This window comes from Saccopteryx bilineata, chromosome 3, assembly GCF_036850765.1.
Source record: "Saccopteryx bilineata isolate mSacBil1 chromosome 3, mSacBil1_pri_phased_curated, whole genome shotgun sequence".
NCBI classification, from domain to species: Eukaryota; Metazoa; Chordata; class Mammalia; order Chiroptera; family Emballonuridae; genus Saccopteryx; species Saccopteryx bilineata.
Window position 1 is genome coordinate 87,143,481 of NC_089492.1, and position 23,061 is coordinate 87,166,541.

Consider the following 23,061-nt stretch of genomic DNA (forward strand, 5'->3'; position numbering starts at 1 on the left):
CTGAAAGAGCTATTGGGATATTCAATAACAAACTTTTTTGTTTTTGAGAGGAGGGGAGATAGACTCCTGCATGTGCTCCTGGTAACTCCTGTCTTGGCCCAATGCTGGAACCAACCACTCTATCCTTAGCTCCCTAGGCTGATGCTCGAACCAATTAAGCCACTGGCTGCGAGAGGGGAAGAGAGAGAGGAAAGGGGAGAGAGAGGGCAAGAGACGCAGGTGGTTGCTTTTCATGTGTGCCCTGACCAGGAATCAAACCTGGGATATCTGTATGCTGGGCCAATGCTCTATCCGCTGAGCCAACCAGCCAGGGCTTGAACTATATATTGAGGCAAATCATATGGTAAACCAAAGAATAAAGCAGTAACTTTTTGTATAGTGCTTGCAATGGTAAATAAACCAATCTCCTTATATAGAAATTCTTCAAAAGGAAATATGCTACCTTTAAAAGACAAGTCATAGCTATCTTTTGTTGTAGATGATGATTTAATTCAAGATTTCTTGTGGATGGATTGCTGCTGTAAAATTGCAGACAAGGTAAATTTGGTAACAGTATAATCATTAATCAGCTTTATATTACCAGACCATCAGAACTTTAATGAAATCTTATAAGAATTTTCTATCCTCCTGGTTAAGTTTAGGAAAAGAAATAACCTGCATTGCTCCTTCAAAGTGGAATCCTTATACATTAATTTTTTTTGAAATTAGTATATACTCTAGATTCATTCTATATTTTGGGAAATTGTAAAGTATTATTGGTTAGATGTAAAAGACCTAAGACTATCTCTTTGATTGAAAACAAGAATCAGTATCGATTTAATATATTTTGATCAGAATTACCACCTTTTTTCAGACTGGAGAAAGAATATTCTGAGATTTATTCCACTAAGGCAGTCTGTTAATATTTTAATATTTTGTTCATAATTTTGATAGAAACAAATCTCAGTAATCTTGTAGAGTAAAATTAGCTTATGTTCTTTAACATCAAGTTTCATTTTTAAAAAATTTATGCTAACTTCCATAATGTTCCAAGATGTTTCTATTAGATTTAGCTGAAGAGTTACAATTTCAGCTTTGTAAATGCCATCTTCAACCAGGTAATCATATCAGAAAATTTAGTATGATTTCACATCACATTTAATATACCAAACGACAGAATTTGGAAATTTAATTTCAGAAAATTTCAACCATACACAACTTAGGGTAGAGATGAAAACAAAGACCCTCCATGTGCCTGTCTCATTATAACAATAAACTGTCGACCATTCTTTTTTTTAGCAAGAGAGACAGAGACAGACAGACAATTGTAGCACTTTAGTTCCTTGATTGCTTCTCATACTTGCATTGACTGGGGGACTCCAGTTGAGCCAATGACCCCTTGATCAAGCCAGCAACCTTGGACTTCAAGCCAGCAACCTTTGGGTTCAAGCCAGCAACCATACGATCATGTCTGTGATCCCATGCTCAAGCCAGTGACCCCACATTCAAGCTGGTGAGCCTGTGCTTGAGCTGGCGACCTCAGGGCTTGAACCTGGAACCTCAATATCCCGGATGTACACTTTATTCACTGTGCTACCACTGGTCAGGCTATAGGCCATTATTGTTTCTTCTAATTCCTCTCCCCAAAATAAAGTTCTAGACATTCTAATATTTTACCCGTAAATATTTCAAGATGTATCTCTAAAAGATATCTTTTTAAACATAATCACAATGTCACTAACACTTTAATAAACAGTACTGCCTTAATATCAAATATATAGTTCATGTGGCATAGTTTTTAAAAAGTATTTTTTATTGAGTTTTAGAGAGTAGGGGAAGAGCAGGAAATGTCAACTTGCAGTAGTTAACTCTCACATCCCAGGGCCTTGAACCAGTGACCTCAGCATTCCAGGGTGACACTCCATTTACTGCTCTACCACAGGTCAGGCATTATGTGGTATAGTTTTAAACTTTATGATTTTAAGTGCATTACAATAATTAAAGTAGTTGGGAGCACTATATTTCAACATGATTTCCAGAGTTCTCTACTAAAAATTACATTAAGACTTGGAATCTCCTTTATGGCCAATCTGTGAAGGTACGATGAATAGGCATTTTATGAGAGGGAATCTAATTCATCGATATTATAGCAACTTGTTTTTAAGTTAAATAGCCAGAACTTGGCATGGTGCCGCATACCAGGCTAGACATGTATCTTTTTAATAATTTAGAACTTTTTTTAATGGAGATAAAGCCATATTCTAACTTTTTTGTGTGTGTGTGACAGAGACAGTCAGAGAGAGGGACAGACAAGCAGGGATGGAGGGAGATGAGAAGCATCAATTCTTCATTGTGGCACATCAGTTCATTGATTGCTTTCTCATATGTGCCTTGACTGGGGGGCTACAGCAGAGCAAGTGTCCCCTTGCTCAAGCCAGCGACTTTGAGCTCAAGCTAGAAACCTCACGCTCAAGCTGGATGAGCCCACACTCAAGCAGGTGACCTCGGGGTTTCAAACCTGGGTCCTCCACATCCCAGTCCGACATTCTATTCACTGCGCCACCGCTTGGTCATGCCCATATTCTAATTTTTAATAAGGAGTTATTTTTTAAAACTATGTTAAAAAATGAATATGGATGTCTGTAACTAAAAGCATTCAGGAGAAACCATTTGTATATATACATACATCAAGCCACTGTGGCAACCTAGTAACAATTAGTGAATCTAGGTGAAGGATATATGTTTCTTCATCTTATGATTATTTCAACTTCTCTATAGTTTTGAAATTTAAGATAGAAAAAATTTGTTTTGTTTTTTTTGTTTTTTTTTTTTTTTTTCCATTTTTCTGAAGCTGGAAACAGGGAGAGACAGTCAGATAGACTCCCGCATGCGCCCGACCGGGATCCACCCGGCACGCCCACCAGGGGCGACGCTCTGCCCACCAGGGGGTGATGCTCTGCCCATCCTGGGCGTCGCCATATTGCGACCAGAGCCACTCTAGCGCCTGAGGCAGAGGCCACAGAGCCATCCCCAGCGCCCGGGCCATCTTTGCTCCAATGGAGCCTCGGCTGCGGGAGGGGAAGAGAGAGACAGAGAGGAAAGCGTGGCAGAGGGGTGGAGAAGCAAATGGGCGCTTCTCCTGTGTGCCCTGGCCGGGAATCGAACCCGGGTCCTCCGCACGCTAGGCTGACGCTCTACCGCTGAGCCAACCGGCCAGGGCAAAAATTTGGTTTTTAGTTCAAAAATATTGGCAAGCCTGACCAGGCATTGGCGCAGGATAGAGCATCGACCTGGGATGCTGAGGACCCAGGTTCAAAACCTCAAGTTTGCTGGCTTGAGTGCGGGCTCACCAGCTGGAGCACAGGGTTGATGGTTTGAACCCAAAGGTTGCTGGTTTGAAGCCCAAGGTTGCGGGCTTGAGCAGAAGGTCACTGGCTCAGCTGGAGCTCCTCCCTCCCACCCCATCAAGACACATGAAAAAGCAATTAATGAACAACTAAAGTACGGCAACAAGTTGATGCTTCTCATCTCTCTCCCTTCCTGTCTGTCCCTGTCTGTCCTTCTATCTCTCAAAAAGATGTATTGGAAATAAAATTCAGGAGTTCATATAATCTTAATCATGAAAAATGGTCAAGAATTATTTCTCACTGTTCCCATGGATTATAGGAAACCAAAAAATAAGGACTCAAATAGATAATTCTATAGTAAATATAATGCTTTATTGTTTTAGCTCATTATTCATCTTAAAGGTAACTATTTTAAAGCATTAAGCAAAACATTAATATTAACTTTTAACTTTTTTGCCTATAGTATCTTTTGGCTATGACCTTCGTTTATTTCAAGAGGGCTAAATTTACTATAAATGAGCATACCAGGATGAATTTCTTTATTGCTCTGTAAGTATGCTTTCTCCTAAGTGTTTTTTGTGGTAGTTATTTATAATATATATGGTACTTCTATCTAAAACAGGCTGTTTAAAACCTGGTATCTTTGAAGAGACTTTCTTTATAAAAGCTATACAGTTTTTATTTCACTAGGATATTTTATGTTTTCACTGATCTTATCTTGCTTTATGCCTAAGATTTATTATTTAGTGTTCTACTTGAATTTGATTGTACCTTTTACATTTTCAGAATCTTCCATATAAATTGTCCCAAATTCTCCTCTTTTGGACTTAGTTGTTTCTTTTTAAGCCAGAATATTTTCTTTGAAATTTTCGGTTAATATATCATAAAAATCATTATCCTTGTTGCCCCTTTACATTGAACAGCTTGTGGAAAAAGTTCCACATGTGGACATGCTCAGTATGGATTTCTGCCCATAATATAGGAGTTAATCATATCTGATACCTATAATATCTACTCATTGTTTTACTTAACACACAATACTTTGACCAAGGCATATTGTTTTTCAATTCTTCCACTGACTTTAGACCATTTATACTAGCTTTGTGATCTGGTAAATGTTTTTAATAACATGGCTTTCCAATCCCTAGGTCAAAATTCTGCTAGAATCACTGTAAATTAAGACACACACACACACACACACACACACTCTCTCTCTCTCTCTCTCTCTCTCTAATTTGAGAGAAGGGGAGATAGACTCCCACATGCATCCCAACCAGGATCCACCCAGCAACCGCCATCTGAAGCCAATGCTTTGCCCATCTGGGGCCCATGCTCACAACCAATAGTGCCTAAGGCAGAGTCTCCACAGCCATCCTCAGTGCCTGGGGCCAGCGTGCTCAAGTCAATCAAGCCATGGCTGCCTTTATAGAGGAGAGGACTTGACTCATATAATGAATGGGTTTAGCAATGAGGTGCTTTATAATAAGGTAATATTAAAACATGTAAAGTTATTTTAAGGAAAGAAATAATGTTGGTACTCATTTTTTATTAATGTAACTAAATATGAATGTGCATATGGTTTTAAAAGGTACATGAGAATATATAATTAAAAGTAAGTCTTCCACCCTGGCCGGTTGGCTCAGCGGTAGAGCGTCAGCCTAGCGTGCGGAGGACCCGGGTTCGATTCCCGGCCAGGGCACACAGGAGAAGCACCCATTTACTTCTCCACCCCTCCGCCGCGCTTTCCTCTCTGTCTCTCTCTTCCCCTCCCGCAGCCAAGGCTCCATTGGAGCAAAGATGGCCCGGGCGCTGGGGATGGCTCTGTGGCCTCTGCCTCAGGCGCTAGAGTGGCTCTGGTCGCAACATGGCGACACCCAGGATGGGCAGAGCATCGCCCCCTGGTGGGCAGAGCGTCGCCCCTGGTGGGCGTGCTGGGTGGATCCCGGTCGGGCGCATGTGGGAGTCTGTCTGACTGTCTCTCCCTGTTTCCAGCTTCAGAAAAATGAAAAAAAAAAAAAAGAAAAGTAAGTCTTCCTCCTATCTCAAGGCCTTGGCCTCCCTCCTCAAGGACAATTAACTGTTTCATATGTATCTATCTGGAAATAATTTTCTATACATGAACCAATGTGTATATTACATGAATAGAACTGTACCTTAAAATTTTTTTAATTTGAAATGCATACAAAAGAACACATGGTTTGTGTAGCTATAGTTCATTTTCACTGCAGTATAATATTGTTGATTATATATTTGGATTTTTTTCTACCATCTTGTTATGTACTTTCTATATGTCTCCCTCTTTTTTTCATTTCTTCTTTTCCTTCCATTTTAATCTTTTATTATTGTTGAGATTTTTAAATTTTTTATTTTTATTTTTTAATAACTTTTTATTAATTTTAATGGGGTGACATCAATAAATCAGGGTATATATATTCAAAGAAAACATGTCCAGGTTATCTTGTCATTCAATTATGTTGCATACCCATCACCCAAAGTCAGATTGTCCTCCGTCACCTTTTATCTAGTTTTCTTTGTGCCCCTCCCCCTGCCCCTCTCCCCCACCCCCCCATAACCACCACACTCTTGTCTATGTCTCTTAGTCTCGTTTTTATGTCCCACCAATGTATAGAATCCTGCAGTTCTTGTTTTTTTCTGATTTACTTATTTCACTCCGTATAATGTTATCAAGATCCCACCATTTTGTTGTAAATGATCCGATGTCATCATTTCTTATGGCTGAGTATCATACCCTAGTGTATATGTGCCACATCTTCTTTATCCAGTCTTCTATTTTTTTTTTACAGTGATTAAAGCCTTTAAGCAAACTCTTGGCCAATACAGCAAGAATCCATAAAAGAGTAGTGTCCTTAACATGTTCACCAAGTCCAAGTTGGCACCATCACCATGCCAAATCCCTGAAAAATGCAACCCAACCCCAGTTCAGTCTGTTAGGAGCTGTCACAAGGAGTAGTAGTCCAGGAAAAGTCCACATCCAGGAAAAATCCGCATGGCACTAGAATTGTTGTCACAATTCTATACTTTGCAGCTCACATCCAAGTCCCAATGACTGCTGCTTCTAGCTGGTAATGATTCAGGTAGACTGGAAAAGCCATCTGCAGCATGTGTGGATATGGAGCTTCTGTTCTCCTCTGCCTGGAGAGATGAGACCAGGTTGCTTTTCCCTGGAGCTCTGCGACTGTGGCATGGTAAAGAGAACCTTGGGATACACTAAGGGTGGCAAAGGTAGATTCATAATAGAAGTTGGAAAAAGGGGAAAAGAGAGCTCTAAATTAGGAGTAGGTCCTAGCCTGAAATATGAGTGGGACATTGAGGTAGGAGGGATAAAGGAAACACTATATATTAAAGCAGCAGAAAATAGGACTATCAACACCCACAACAGAGATCTTTGAGGGAAGAATAAAAAACCGGACTATTCAGGCAAGACATAGTTAAGTGGCCCTTGTGCAAATGAGATCAGTTTACCTGCTTCTTGGAAGAAATACCCTAGGCTTGTCCACAGTGTCGTAGATGGGGCCGACGGCCCTGGGCACCTTCAGCCTTCAGTGGCAAACCCCAGCATTCTTGGCAAGGTTAGGTCATAGGTGGCTGGAGCAGGGCTGGAAGAGACTGAACCCTCCCTTAGAGGAACGAGGGGGAAGCCTACCTTCCAGTGTCCCTGTTTCCTCACAGCAGAGGCATGTAAGCTTGGCAGGCTCTAGCTCAATGACCTTCCTTTCCACTATTGAAGCAGGACCCAGATGGCATCCTATGAGACTCCTTTGGGGCGTTGGAGCCTTTAAGGGCGTATCCTAAAAGCTGGTAGTTCACCTGATCTCTATTGGGCTTTTTCTGCCTCTTGGTATTTTAAAAGCCATGCTCAGAAGATCTCGCTGAGGGGTTTGAGGATCCCCATCCACCTATATAAATCTTTTCCATATATCTGGAGCTATTTGGAAAAAGACAAAACAGTGTTAGCTGGATCAAATAAAAGAAGGTAGAAGTTTGCAGGAGAAAAAGATTTGGTGTCTCCTGTTCATCAGTATTCAAAAGAAATTTAAAAATTTTTAAGTAAAAAGCATGATATGGTAGACCCGTAGGAGTTCCAGGATATGACTCCCCCCTTTTAAATTTTTTTAAATTGACCTTAAAAAAGTTTCTGGGTACACTTTAATAATACCTTGACTTTAAAGATTGTAAGAAATACACATAATTCAAAAGGTTTGACAAAATACAGTAAATGCTTTTGCTCCATATGCAGGAGCATTGTCAGTTTAATCAGTTTAGGAAATCCAATAATAGAACAATGCATACAGACAATGAGCTATCACATGCTTAACAGCCTCTCCTGTTCTGACAGAGGTTATTATAAATCCGGAATATGTATCCACTGTAACGTGGACATAGGACTGTTTACCAAATGAAGGTATATGAGTAACATCCATTTGCCAAAGTTGTCCTGGTAGGGGTCCTTGAGGGTTAACTCCAAATGAAGGGACAGATTGTAGTATAGGACCCCTTGGACAGGATTTCCCAATCTGCCGTGCTGGTTCCCAAGAAAGTTGAAAAGTTTACACAGGGCTGCAGCGTTCTGGTGATGAATAGTATGAAACTGAATTGCTCAATCTGTCATGGTTGCTCCAAATAATTTTCTTTTGGGTAGCTTGATCAACAAGAGCATTCCCTTGTGCTAAAGCTCCAGGGAGCATGAAGTGAGCTCAAGTATGTCCTATAAAACATGGAGCTCTATGTTGACATACAAGTCTTTGAAGAAAGAGGAACTGCTGAAATAGTTCATCAGCATTTGTTCTTGAGACAGCAGTCTTTATAGTGGAAACACCATAAGTAAATATTTACTGTCTGTATATAGATTAAAGGGGGAATATGGCAAATGCTGAAAAGCCATGATAATGGCATATAATTCTAGACTTTGAGCTGATTTTAAGTTGACAGTTTCAATATAAAGTTGTCCATTGATTTGCAAGAGCAATTTGCCATTTAGTGGAAGTTTCCCAGAGCCATTGTTATTGATCCTTTGAAAAAAGGAACAACAATAATTTTGAGGCTCAAAACCTATAAGCTGTAAGGGTCACCTATGACCCTTGATAATCCAGGAGGCAACAAGATCAAAATATGGAAGTGTATTCCATGGGCTATTAGATGGTTCAATGTGCCCAAGCTGTAGCTGCTCTTGTACCAATTGAGCAACTGCCCTAAGTTTCTCCTGAGAAAAAGGCCATTGGTCTACCCATATAGGATTATCTGATTTCCAAATAATTGGGTCTGCACAATGCATTATTGAGGTAGCAGGAGCTACCAAGGTCCCTATGCTAAATTTTGGTATCCTAATCCACACCTTCTGGTATTGGGTGCCACTTCTATGGGAGTGAGAATTCCTCACTGTTCTTTCCCTAGTCCCTTGGTGGGCAAAAATCCCCGATCAAGCATCTGAGTACTGACTAAACCATTAGGACCGACAAGCAATGCTCCCATATTTTTCAAAACATCTCTACCCCACAAATTAACTGGCCATCCAGGGAGCACATAAGGCTTAAAAAGTCCAGAATGACCTTCTTAATCTTCCCAATGCAGAAAACTAGAACTCTGTTGAGGGGATTTATCTGCCCTATACCTTGTAATTCTGTGGCTGCTGCATGAGTGGGCCAGGAAGGAGGCCAATGTAGCTTAGCAATAACAGATACATCAGCTCCAGTATCTAAAAGTCCTTTAAATTTATGCTCATATATTGTTAGTTCCATTTCAGGGCATTCCTGACCTATTTTTTTAAATTCAATTGGTAAAATCAGAGGAGCCAAATCACCAATTTTCTTGGGGCCCCTTTTGCAAGATACAGCCTGAGAAGCAGAATTAGCATCCTTATACCATTCTTCTAACTGCCTGATTTAGCCGTGAGACAAATTCTTTTTTTTTTTTTGATTAATTTTAATGGAGTGACATTGATAAAATTGTCTTCTGTCACCTTCTAAGTGGTTTTCTTTGTGCCCCTCCTCTTCCCCAACCCCCTCCCACTCCTCCCCCCCACCCTGTAATCCCAACACTGTTGTCCATGTCTCTGAGTCTCATTTTTATGTCCCACCTATGTATGGAATCATATAGTTCTTAGTTTTTTCTTATTATTTCGCTCAGTATAATGTTATCAAGGTCCATCCATGTTATTGTAAATGATCCGATGTCATCATTTCTTATGGCTGAGTAGTATTCCATAGTATATATAGACCACAGCTTTTTAATCCATTTGTCCTCTCACGGACACTTGGGCTGTTTCCAGAGCTTTGCTGTTGTGAACAATGCTGTCATAAACATGGGGGTGCATTTCTTCTTTTCAAACGGTGCTATGGTGTTCTTGGGGTGTATTCCTAACAGTGGTATAGCTGGGTCAAAAGGCAGTTTGATTTTTAATTTCTTGAGGAATCTCCATACTGTTTTCCACAGTGGCTGCACCAGTCTGCATTCCCACCAGCAGTGCAAGAGGGTTCCCTTTTCTCCACATCCTTGCCAGCACTTATTCTGTGTTGTTTTATTGATGAGCACCATTCTGACTGGTGTGAGGTGATATCTCATTGTGGTTTTAATTTGCATTTCTCTAATGATTAGTGATGTTGAGCATTTTTCATATGCCTATTGGCCATCTGTATGTCCTCTTTGGAGAAGTGTCTATTCATTTCTTTTGCCCATTTTTGGATTGGATTGTTTGTCTTCCTGGTATTAAGTTTTACAAGTTCTTTATAAATTTTGGTTATTAACCCCTTATCAGACGCATTGTCAAATATATTCTCCCATTGTGTAGTTTGTCTTTTTATTCTGTTCTTATTGTCTTTAGCTGTGCAGAAGCTTTTTAGTTTGATAAAGTCCCATTTGTTTATCCTGTCTTTTATTTCACTTGCCTGTGAAGACAGATTGGCAAATATATTGCTGCAAGAGATGTCAGAGAGCTTACTGCCTATGTTTTCTTCTAAGATGCTTATGGTTTTACGGCTTACATTTAAGTCTTTTATCCATTTTGAGTTTATTTTTGTGAATGGTGTAAGTTGGTGGTCTAGTTTCATTTTTTTGCAGGTAGCTGTCCAATTTTCCAACACCATTTGTTGAAGAGGCTGTCTTTACTCCAATGTATGCTCTTACCTCCTTCGTCAAATATCAGTTGTTCATAAAAGTGTGGGTTTATTTCTGGGTTCTCAGTCTGTTCCATTGATGTATATGCCTGTTCTTATGCCAGTACCAGGCTGTTTTGAGTACAATGGCCTTATAATATAACTGATATCTGGAAGTGTGATACCTCCCACTTTATTCTTCCTTTTCAAGATTGCTGAGGCTATTTGTGGTTTTCTTTTTTGGTTCCATATAAATTTTTGGAATATGTCATTGGTATTTGTCATTGGAATATGTCATTGTCTTTGAAGTAAGTCATTGGTATTTTAATCGGTATTGCATTGAATTTATAAATTGCTTTGCGTAATATAGACATTTTAATGATGTTTATTCTTCCTAACCATGGGCATGGTGTATGCCTCCACTTGTTTGTATCTTCCCTGATTTCTTTTATCAATGTTTTATAATTTTCTGAGTACAAGTCTTTAATCTCCCTGGTTAAATTTATTCCTAGGTACTTTATTTTTTTGGTTGCAATGATAAAGGGGATTGCTTCCTTAATTTCTCTTTCTGACAGTTCATTGTTAGTGTATAAAAATGTCTCTGATTTCTGAGTATTGATTTTATATCCTGCCACCTTGCTGAATTCATTTATCAGGTCCAGTAGTTTTTTGACTGCGACTTTAGGGTTTTCTATATACAATATCATATCATCTGCAAATAATGATAGTTTTACTTCTTCTTTTCCAATTTGGATGCCTTGTATTTCTTTTTCTTGTCTGATTGCTGTGGCTAGGACTTCCAGAACTATGTTGAATAAGAGTGGTGAAAGGGGGCACCCCTGCCTTGTTCCTGATCTTAAGGGGATTGCTTTTAATTTTTGCCCATTGAGTATGATATTGGCTCTGGGTTTGTCATAGATGGCCTTTATCATGTTGAGGTATGTTCCCTGTATTCCCACTTTGCTGAGAGTTTTGATCATGAATGGGTGCTGGATTTTATCAAATGCTTTTTCTGCATCTATTGAAATGATCATGTGGTTTTTCTCCTTCCTTTTGTTTATGTGATGAATCACATTTATTGATTTGCGAATATTGTACCAGCCTTGCCTCCCCAGAATAAATCCCACTTGATCATGGTGTATGATTTTTTTCATATATTGCTGGATCCAGTTTGCTAAAATTTTGTTGAGGATTTTTGCATCTAAATTCATCAGGGATATTGGCCTATAATTTTCTTTCTTTGTGTTGCCTTTGCCTGGTTTTGGAATCAGAATTATGCTCGCCTCATAAAAGGAGCTTGGAAGTCTTCCTTCCTCTTGAATTTTTTGAAATATTTTGAGAAGGATAGGCGTTAGTTCTTCTTTGAATATTTGGTAGAATTCACTTGTGACACCATCAGGCCCAGGACTTTTCTTTTTTGGGAGTTTTTTGATAACTGTTTCAATCTCATTTGTTGTAATTGGTCTGTTTAGGTTTTCTGATTCTTCCAGATTAATTTTTGGAAGATTATATGTTTCAAGGAATTTGTCCATTTCATCTAGATTGTCTAGTTTTTTTGGCGTACAGTTCTTCATAGTATTTTCTTACAATATTTTGTATTTCTGTTGTGTCAGTCATTATTTCTCCACTCTCGTTTCTAATTTTATTTATTTAAGTCCTCTCTCATTTTTTCTTGGTGAGTCTGGTTAAAGGTTCATCGATCTTGTTTACCTTTTCAAAGAACCAGCTCCTGGTTTCACTGATCCTCTGTATTGTTTCTTTAGCCTCTATGGCATTTATTTCTGCTCTGATCTTTATTATTTCCTTCCTTCTACTAGCTCTGGGCTTTACTTGCTGTTCTTTTTCTAGTTCTTTTAGATGTAGAGTCAAGTTGTTTGTTTGAGCTTTTTCTAGCTTCTTGAGGTATGCCTGTAATGCTATAAACTTCCCTCTCAGGACTGCTTTTGCTGTGTCCCATAAATTTTGAGTTGATGTATGCTCATTATCATTTGTTTCTAGGAATTTTTAAATTTCTTCTTTGATCTCATTGTTTACCCATTCATTATTTAATAACATGCTATTTAGTTTCCAAGTGTTTGAGTATTTTTCAGTTTTTCTGTTCTGATTGATTTCTAGTTTAATGCCATTGTGATCAGAGAAAGGGCTCAATATGATTTCAATCTTCTTAAATTTGTTGAGACCACTTTTGTGCCCTAACATGAGGACTATTCTAGAGAATGTACCATGAGCACTTGAAAAGAATGTATATTCTGCTGTTTTAGGGTGAAAGGTTCTGAAGATATCTATTCAATCGAGTTGATCTAATATGTCCTTTAAGTCTGCTGTTTCTTTGTGAGTTTTCCCTCTTGAGGATCTATCTAATGATGTTAATGGGGTATTGAAATCCCCTACTATTATAGTATTGCTGTTGATCTCACCCTTTAAATCCATCAAAGTCTGCTTTATATATTTAGGTGCTCCTATATTAGGTGTGTAGATATTTAAAACGGTTATATCTTCCTGTTGGATTGCTCCCTTTATCATTATGTAGTGACCTTCTTTATCTCTAACTATAGTCTTTGTTTTAAAGTCCAATTTGTCTGATATAAGTATTGCTACCCCAGCTTTTTTTCATTTCCATTTGCGTGAAATATTTTTTTTCCATCCTTTTATCTTTAGTCTATGTGCATCTTTTGATCTAAGGTGTGTCTCTTGTAGACAGCATATGTATGGGTCCTGTTTTCTTATCCACGCAGCTACCCTATGTCTTTTGATTGGATCATTTAATCCATTTACATTTAAGGTTATTATTGATATATAATTGTTTATTGCCATTTTATTCTTTAAAACTGTATTCCTCTTTTGCTATATTCTTTTTCTCCATTACTTTGAATATTTCTTGCCATTCCCTTCTGGCCTCAAGTGTTTCTGTTGAGAAGTCAGAAGTCATCCTTATGGGGGCTCCTTTGTAGGTGATAGTCTTCTTTTCTCTAGCAGCTTTTAATATTTTCTCTTTATCACTTAGCTTTGGTATTTTAATTATGATGTGTCTTGGTGTTGATTTCTTTGGGTTTCTCCTCTGTGCTTCCTGAACATGTGAGATGTTTTCCTGCCTTAATTGAGGGAAATTTTCAGCTATGATATGCTTGAACAGTCTCTATCCCTTGTTCTTTCTCTTCTTCAGGAACCCCTATGATGCAGATGTTATTTCTCTTCATGTTGTCACAGAGCTCTCTTAGAGTTTCCTCAGACCTTTTGAGTCTCTTTTCTTTTTTCTGCTCTGCTTCCATGCCTTTATTTATCATGTCCTCTAACTCACTGATTCGATTCTCTGCTTCATCCATCCTGCTTTTAATTCCTTTCATTGTGTTCTTTATTTCAGATATTGTATTTGTCATTTCTGACTGATTCTTTTTTATTACTTCAATGTCCTTTTTTATGTTTGCTATCTCTTTATTTAGGTATTTGTAATGACCGTCTATTGTTGTTCTAATATCTTTGAGCATCCTAACAATCATTATTTTAAACTCTACATCTGGTAATTTTGTTATATCTGATTCATTTAGGTCCTTTTCTGGGGATTTCTCTTGGTTCATTTGTGTTGCATTTCTCTGCCTTCGCATTTTCTCTGTGTAAAGGAAAGTTTTGGCCACTGGAATCCACTGGGTATGGCCTCTGTTCCCTAGGTATGGTCTGTCTGCAGGCCTGCCACCCCCTCTTCTGTTTCTTTGGATTTGAGCATTGCCGTTGCCTGCCCACAGGGGCTGTTGCTGTGGTTTCCACCTCTCCTTCACAGGAGTGGCTGTGATCACGTGCTCAGGTGCACAAGCCTTGGTGGCCTTGGCCTTTGCCCCACTCTGTGGGTGGCGTTATGCTTGGCCTTGAGGGCAGTGGTGAGCACCTTTGCTCAGCTGTGGGTCTCTGCCTGTTTCCGGGCTTTCGCCCCACCCTTGCAGGAAGAGCCTGTTCATGGAACGGCTGCTAGCCTTGGCTCTACGGGCCGGCAGGACTGCGTGCCCGTGCTCAGCTCAGTAGCAGAACTCTGTCTGTTCTGGGCTTTTGGCTCCACCCCCACGGGAGAAGTCGGCTACCAAGTCAGGCCACAAGCCTCGGTTCCACGGGCAGGGCAAGGCTGTGCTCCTATGCCCTTGCTCAAGGGCTGGTCTCCACCCCTTCCGGGGTTCCCACCCTTCTCCTGCAGGCTGGATTACAGGCTGCCCACGGCTGGGCTTGACCACTTTTGCACACCTACTCCTCCCCAGCCAGGCAAGACTGAGCTCACACATGAGTCCAGTGGTGGCCAGCAGGCTTCCACCCCTGCCGATAGAACTGCGCCTCTGCCTCCCGCTGCCGCCCGCCCTCCAGCGAGTCCTCAGCTGTGTGGGGTGCAGGTGCTGCAGCTCATACCCTAACACTCACTACTGTAGACCTGAAAGCTTCCTCCTGCTAAGCGACTCTGCTCTGAGTGCCGTGGGAGAGCTTGTTTGGTTGGTGTCCTGCTTCCCTTTGCTGGTATTGCTGTTTCCCGGGAAAATATTCACTTCAGATTTGGGGAGTGACTCATCCCAGGGGTTAGGGTGGCTGTCTCCCAAAGTGTTTCTCCCTGTGCCTCCTAGATTACACTCTCTTCCTGCTACTCCAGTATTCTCCTCTCTCCCCGTCCCCTGAAGCCCTGGGTGAGTGGTTGTGAGAGAGGTGTTCTGCGCGGTCCCTTTAAGAAGAATCCTGGGTCTGAGAAATCAGTCTCTTTCTCATAAACAGTATCCTGACCTGTTTCCAGCTAAATACTGTCCTTACGCCTCTTCTGGGCTCTGGGGCTGCAGGCTGGGGCTTTGTTCCTGGGATTCAGGACCCTCCCCTCTCTGCTAAACTCACTTCTCGCCACCCGAGTCTCTCCCAGCTGCTGTTAGCTCCGGGGAGCTGGGCAGCCCTCTCCGCGTTTCCACTTTTCCTACCAGTCTCAGTGTGGCTTCTTCAGTGTTCCTTGGTTGAAGAGTCCTCTTAGTTTAGTACAAAGTTGGTTTTACCAGATGATAGTTCTTAAAATTAGCTTGTAATCCACTTTGGTTCTGGGAGGTGGATGTTGGTACGTCTGCCTACTCCAGCGCCATCTTGTCTTCTCGTAAAATTTTTATTTTTGACATCATTTTTTGCCTCTACTTATTTAGAAATTATGCAGTCTATATTTATTCTAGTTATTTTTTAATCATACAACTTTGAGCATTTTAACTCCAATCATCCCCTTCCTCAATTTATATTCTCTTATTTTGTTATTCTATAGTTCTGTCTGATGTCCAAAAAGTTTTATTTTTTTTATACATTCAACATTTAAATTTTTGCACGTATTTATATCTTTGCTTCCTATTCCTTCTTTTATTTCAAACGTTCCACTTAGGATCATTTATCTTCTTTTTGGACTGCTTTAAGGCCTCTCTTGTTTGTTTGTTTGTTTGTTTGTTTGTTTGTTTGTTTGTGACAGAGACAGAGCGAGTCAGAAAGAGGGACAGATAGGGATAAAGCAGGGGTCCCCAAACTTTTTACACGGGGCCAGTTCACTCTCCCTCAGACCATTGGAGGGCCGGATTATAAGAAAAACTATGAACAAATACCTATGCACACTGCACATATTCTTATTTTAAAGTTAAAAAAAATGGAGGCCCTGGCCGGTTGGCTCAGCGGTAGAGCGTCGGCCTGGCGTGTGGGGAACCCGGGTTTGATTCCCGGCCAGGGCACATAGGAGAGGTGCCCATTTGCTTCTCCACCGCCCCCCCCTTCCTCTCTGTCTCTCTCTTCCCCTCCTGCAGCCAAGGCTCCATTGGAGCAAAGATGGCCCGGGCGCTGGGGATGGCTCCTTGGCCTCTGCCCCAGGTGCTAGAGTGGCTCTGGTCGCGGCAGAGTGACGCCTCAGAGGGGCAGAGCATCGCCCCCTGGTGGGCAGAGCGTCACCCCTGGTGGGCGTGCCGGGTGGATCCCGGTCGGGCATATGTGGGAGTCTGTCTGACTGTCTCTCCCCGTTTCCAGCTTCAGAAAAATCCAAAAAAAAAAAAAAAAAAAAAAGGAACTAATACAATATTTAAAATAAAGAACAAGTAAATTTAAATCAACAAACTGACCAGTATTTCAATGGGAACTATGCTCCTCTCACTGACCACCAATGAAAGAGGTGCCCCTTCCGGAAGTGCAGTGGGGGCCAGATAAATGGCCTCAGGGGGCCACATGCAACCCATGGGGCCGTAGTTTGGGGACCCCTGGGATAGAAAGATAGGAAGGAAGAGAGATGAGAAACATTAAATCTTCGTTGGGGCTCCTTAGTTGTCCATTGATTGATTTATCATATGTGCCTTGACCCAGGGGCTACAGCCGACCGAGTGACCCCTTGCTCAAGCCAGTGACCTTGGGCTCAAGCTGGCGACCTTAGGGTCTCGAACCTGGGTCCTCTGCATCTCAGTCTGATGCTCTATCCACTACACCACCGCCTGGTCAGGCTTCCTTCCTTCCTTCCTCCCTTCCTCCCTTCCTCCCTTCCTCCCTTCCTCCCTTCCTCCCTTCCTCCCTTCCTCCCCTCCCTTCTTCCCTCCCCTCCCTTCTTCCCTACTAATTCCAGTATCTTAAGACTTCAGGATCTGTTTCTGCTCGTGGTGCTGTATGTATTTTTGTAATTTTTTTGTTGTTGTAAGTTGCCCATTTTTCTTAAAAAGTCATATATGGGGCTTGTATTTTTTCCAATGGGAAATTGTTGTTTATTCCTGTGTTACCTTTTTTACTCTGGCTGCTTAAGATTTTCTGTTTATTACTGGTTTTATAATCTGATTATGGTGTATCTTCGTGCTCTAGGCTTCACGGAGCTTCTTTGTGGATTTATAATTTTCATCAAATTAAAATTTTTTTTAACCATTTGTGTCTTCAAGTGTTTATTTCTGTTCCCCTGCTACCTTGTAGGGTCTCCAGTTTCACCTTTATTAGGCTACTTGAGTTGTCTCATGGCTCATTGATGCTCTTTTTATTACTTTTGCTTAATTTTCTCTGCGAGTTTAATTTTGGATAGCTTATGTCTTCAATATACAAATTTTCTGCAGCATTTAGTCTGTTACTAATTTTACTAAGTGTATTTTTCATTGTACACATAGTTTTCATCTCTAGAAGTGTGTCTTAACTTTTTGAACCTCTGGAATAGTTATAACTGTTTTAATGTTCTCGACTGTTCTACCATGTGTATCAGTTTTGATTGATTACTCTCATTATGGGTTGTGTTTTCCTGCTTCTGTGTATGCCTGATCCCTTTCAAGCATTTGGCAGGATACCGATTTCCTTTTGTGTATAAGTAAACTACCTGATAGTGGTGAGAGAACAGAAGAAAGGATTGGGGAAACAGTGCCTGACATTTACCTAGGGCTGGAAATAGTGTGTTCCCACCAGCCAGACTGAAAAAACTCATATTCACAGGATATTAAGTACAGTATTTAGGAAGGTCTTGCCTCACTAGTAGGGAAAAATTAGCCGCAGATTGAACATTGCTCCAGATCTACCTAACAAATCATAAAATCCAGACCTGAAAGGGTCAGACTGTTTCTAAGTAACTGCATCCCAAAACCAAAACTCAAGATTTATAGGAATACACAGATATTCAGAACTCATTAAGGTAAAATTACTATTTTTGATCTATTATTTCTTTAATATGAGTGAGGTTGAACATTTTTTATGTGTTTATAGTGATTGGTATTTTATTTATCTGCCCATTTCTGTCCTTTACCTATTTCTTTTTTTTTTGAGTTGTTGTCTTCTTTGTTAGGTATTTGGCCAATACAGTTGAAGAAGATGAAGAAGAATCCAAATATGAAATTTTTCCATGGGCTTTAGGGAAAAACTGGAGAAAATTGTTTCCTAATTTCTTAAAGTTAAGGGACCAACTCTGGGATAGAATTGACTATCGGGCTATTGTAAGCAGGCGATGCTGTGAGGAGGTAAGATTTTAAAATACTTTATATTTATAATCTGTCTTGTGTTCATATCATTTTCCTTTTCTTTTTTCATGTGCTTCTAAAATTTTATTTTTTTCTATATATAAGACTAGACTGTTAACCTTGGTTGTTACCTGGATACAACTTGAGTATTGCAGTGTGGATGTTTTAATTTTATATCACAAGAATTTTAACTTGTCATTTCAGTTTTTCAGAGCAGCCTGCTTCTGTAGTATTTTTATTTTAGTGTGTTTCTCTTATCTAAAAAGACATCAATATATTGAAAAAGAACTGTGCATGTTTCAAAAACCCTTATGGTAATGTCACTGGAGTTGAGTAATAATTTTCATTAAATAAAGTTTATGAAATCTGAAGTCCCCAAGATTGAAATGTGAATTACATAATATAAAATTTATATAAATTTAAATGTTTAAAAACCATACCTTTTTTCACATAGAATGCATAAAGTTTCCTTGATGCTAGATTTTATTTAAGATAAAGCAGAAAGACACTAAAATTTAAAAGACTGGTTATTTTATTTTTTTAAATATTTTATTTATTGACTTTACAGAGAAGGTAGAGAGGGGAGACGAGAAGTAGCATCACTTTAGTTGTTCACTGATTGTTGTATATGCCTTGATTGATCAAGCCCAGGGTTTTGAACTGGTGACCTCACCACAGCATTCCAGGTCAACACTCTATCCACTATGCCACGACAGGCCAAACAAAGATTGGTTATTAAAATGTTCTGGTTTTCAATGAAGAAGAAAATTAATGTTTTAAACTAAAGAAAAATTCTAGGGTAGAAAGTGAAATTAAGGCAGTGATCACTCATTGTAAGCCAGTACTTGTTTAGAAAAGTTTGATAAAGGCAAGCTAGATAATGCTATAAACAAAAGAGATGATGGATTAGTGTCAAACCTGCGGAGAACTTCAGGAGTGTGTCACAAAACTGTCCAGAACTAACCATGTTAATTATATTTATTAATGAGATAAAGTATAGCAAGTATGCACATATTTGTAGATTAAATTAGGAGGGTTGTTGAATGTTGGGGAAAATGCAAGGATTCAGAGATAACTTAGAAAACTATACAGTGGGCCAAGTCTTGACAAGGTTAAAGTCTATAGAAAAATATGAAAAATTGGGTGTATAAGGCTCCCATAATTTAAGGAATTTTCATTAATTAAAGGATTTCAATGATTTAATCCAATCACAGGGCATTAAAAGAGTCCTATATTACTATTTTTTGTGCACCTGTTGCAACCCTTAGAGGTGATAATCCAAGCAAGACCTTATTTGAACAATCTCTCTTTTTTTTTTTTTTTTGAGAGAGAGAGAGAGAGAGAGAGAGAGAGAAAGTGAGCGCAACAGGGTGGGAGAGAGGTGAATAGAATTAACTTGTAGTTACAGCACTTTAATTGTTGATGGATTATTTTTCATATGTGCCTGGACCAGGGAGGGGGGGTGAGGCTCCAGCTGAGCCAGTGACCCCTTGCTTAAGCCAGCGACCTTGGGCTTCAAGCCAGTGACCATGGGATCATGTTGATGCTTCCCATGCTCAAGCAGGCAATCCCACACTCAAAGCTGGCAAGACTGCACTCAAGCTGGCGACCTTGGGGTTTTAAACCTGAGACCTCAGTGTCCCAGGTCAATGCTCTCTCTATTCACTGCACCACCACCAGTCAGATGACAATCTAACTTTTTCCTTTATTTTATTTTATTTTATTTTTATTTTTTGTATTTCTCTGAAGCTGGAAACGGGGAGAGACAGTCAGACAGACTCCCGCATGCACCCAACCGGGTGGATCCCACCAGGGGCGAAGCTCTGCCCACCAGGGGGCGATGCTCTGCCCCTCCGGGGCGTCGCTCTGTCACAACCAGAGCCACTCTAGCGCCTGGGGCAGAGGCCAAGGAGCCATCCCCAGTGCCCGGGCCATCTTTGCTCCAATGGAGCCTTGGCTGCGGGAGGGGAAGAGAGAGACAGAGAGGAAGGAGAGGGGGAGGGGCGGAGAAGCAGATGGGCGCTTCTCCTGTGTGCCCTGGCCGGGAATCGAACCCAGGACTTCTGCACGCCAGGCCGACACTCTACCACTGAGCCAAACGGCCAGGGCATACAATCTAACTTTTTCTAAGTAAACACTTCAAGCCCCATGGAATACTCAGCTGAGATTATGGAGGGAGCAGCAGAAGCAAGAGGCCAGGACAGGCAATAATTACCTCATGGCAGACTAACCCACCTATTCCTAAAATGCAAGGACTAGTATCTTTTAAATTGCAACAATGTTAATTTACACTAGTGGAGCTGGAATTCCACAGTTGCTGACACGAGATTATTAAAGAACCAGATAATAGAGTGACTTAATGGTGGTTGTGTGTAAAAGACTAAAAAGTTTCAGACAGCTGTAAACTCAGTATTATAATGGGATTTACAGTAAAGGTTAGTCTCAGGATTCAACATGGAGAACTAACAGATCTCTCCACTAATTTCAGATCCCATATCACATTTCCTATTTATATTCCAGATTTCTCAAACTTAACATGCTATAAATTGAATTTTTGATTCCCCCACATACACATCTACACCTGATCCTCCTACAATCTTCCACATTAATAAATGGTAACTTCATCCTTCTAGTTGTTCAGGCCAAAAAACTGTCAGCCTAGATTTTTCTTTTTCTTGAATCCATATCTTAAAATAAAATCCAGCTTCCTGCCATTTCTCACCTTCTCCACCACTAAGACCTACTTGGATTATCATCTATTGCCTTGATTATTGCCGTAACCTTTCAAATAGTCTTTCTTATAACCTTTCTTCCCTATAGTCTATTCTTCGTACAGCAGCCAGAGTAAAATCTTTAGAAGTTAAGTGAAATCATTACTCCTCTACTCAGAAGCCTCAAGGCCTCCCATCTCACACAGAGTAAAAGGCAAAGTTTTTTTTCCTGGCTCTACATAGTCTGTCAACTCTCCTCATTTCTTAGACTTCATTTCCCATCCTTGCCTACTCCTCACCAACCTCCTTCCCACTTCAGGGTCTTTGTATTTGCCACTCCCATTAGCTGGAATGCTTTCCCCCTAGATATTAGTATGTTTCACTTCTTCATTTCATTCAGGACTGCTTAAATGTCACCTCAGAGAAATATTCCCTTAACACCCTATATTGAGTACTATCTCACTCAATGGAAGAAATAGAAGAGTCTAGAAATAAACTCTTACATTTATGTTCAATTGAAATTTGACAAGGCTCAAAATGGATCAAAGATTTAAATGTAAGAACTAAAAACTATAAAACTCTTAAAACATAGGGGAAATTCTTCATAACCTTGGATTAGTTTTCTTAGAGACAATACCAAAAGCACAAGCAACAAAAGAAAGTATAGACAAAAAAATGAAGAAAATATAGACGAAGTGGACACCATTAAAGTTGAAAACTAATCCAACAAAGGACATCATCAAGAAAGTGAAGACAACCCACAAAAAGAGAGAAATTTTTTGTACATCATCTCTCTGATAAGGGACTTGTATCTAGACTATATAAAGAGCTCTTAATTCAATAATAAAAAGAAAATACAATTTTAAAATGTGCAAAGGATCTGAACAGGCAGTTCTCCAAAGAAGATATACAGATGGGCAAAAAAGCTCAACATCATTAGCCACCAGAAAAATGCAAAATCAAAACCATCAGAGGATGCCACTTCATACCCAACTAGGATGGCTATCATAAAAAGACAGATAATTACAAATGTTGGTAAGAATATAGTTCCAATGACCCAGCAATTCCACTCCTAGTTATATAGTTAAGTGAAAACTGTGTCCACAAAAAACTTGTATATGAATGTTCACAGCATTATTTATAATAGTCAAAAGTAGAAACATCCAAATGTCCAACAGCTAATTAATAAACAAAATATGATATATCTATACACTGATATATTACTTGGCAATGAAAAGGAATGTGGTACTGATACATGCTACAACATGGATGAAACAAAATGTTATGCTAAGTAAAAGAAGCCAGTCACAAAGGACTACACATTTTATTATTCTGTTTATGTAAACTGTCTGGAATAGACAAATTGAAAAAGCCTGACCAGATGGTGGCACAGTGGATAGTGTCAACCTGGGATGCTGAAGACCCAGGTTTGAAACTTGGAGGTCTCTGGCTTGAGTGTGGGCTCATACAGCTTGAGCATGGGCTCACCCAATGTGAGCGTAGGGTCACTGGCTCAAGTGTAGGAACATTGATGTGATCCCATGCTTGCTGGCTTGAGCCCAAAGGTTGCTGACTTGAAGCCCAAGGTCACTGGCTTGAGCCCAAGTTTATTGGTTTAAGCAAGGGGTCACTGGCTCAGCTAGAGCCCCCCACCCCAGTCAAGGCACATATGAGAAAGCAATCAATTAACAATTAAAGTGCCTCAACTATGAGTTGATGCTTCTCATCTCTCACCCTTCCTGTCTCTGTCTCTTGCTAAAAAATAATAAAATAAAAATTAGTGGTTGCCAGGAGCTGAGGGAAGAATGAGGTGTGACTACTTTCTTTATGGAATGGTGATGTTCTAAAATTGGCTATGGTAATGGTTGTGCAACTAGGAATATACTAAAAGCCATTAAATTACACTTTAAATGGGTGAACTGTATGGTATTTGAGTTATATTTCAATAAAGCCATTCAAATAGCAAATAGTACCT

At 40.0% G+C, this 23,061-nt stretch overlaps 1 protein-coding gene across 2 annotated transcripts in view; it reads left to right on the plus strand.

Moving 5' to 3' along the window:
- The window catches only part of SPDYA (speedy/RINGO cell cycle regulator family member A), a 36,319-nt gene that overhangs the window by 2,078 nt on the left and 11,180 nt on the right, over window positions 1-23,061 (plus strand). For both annotated transcript variants that reach the window (XM_066266808.1, XM_066266809.1), the window contains exons 2-4: window positions 479-537; window positions 3,790-3,875; window positions 18,204-18,375. In XM_066266808.1, the coding sequence (XP_066122905.1) occupies window positions 479-537; window positions 3,790-3,875; window positions 18,204-18,375 (317 nt within the window). The remainder of the gene's footprint in view (window positions 1-478; window positions 538-3,789; window positions 3,876-18,203; window positions 18,376-23,061) is intronic.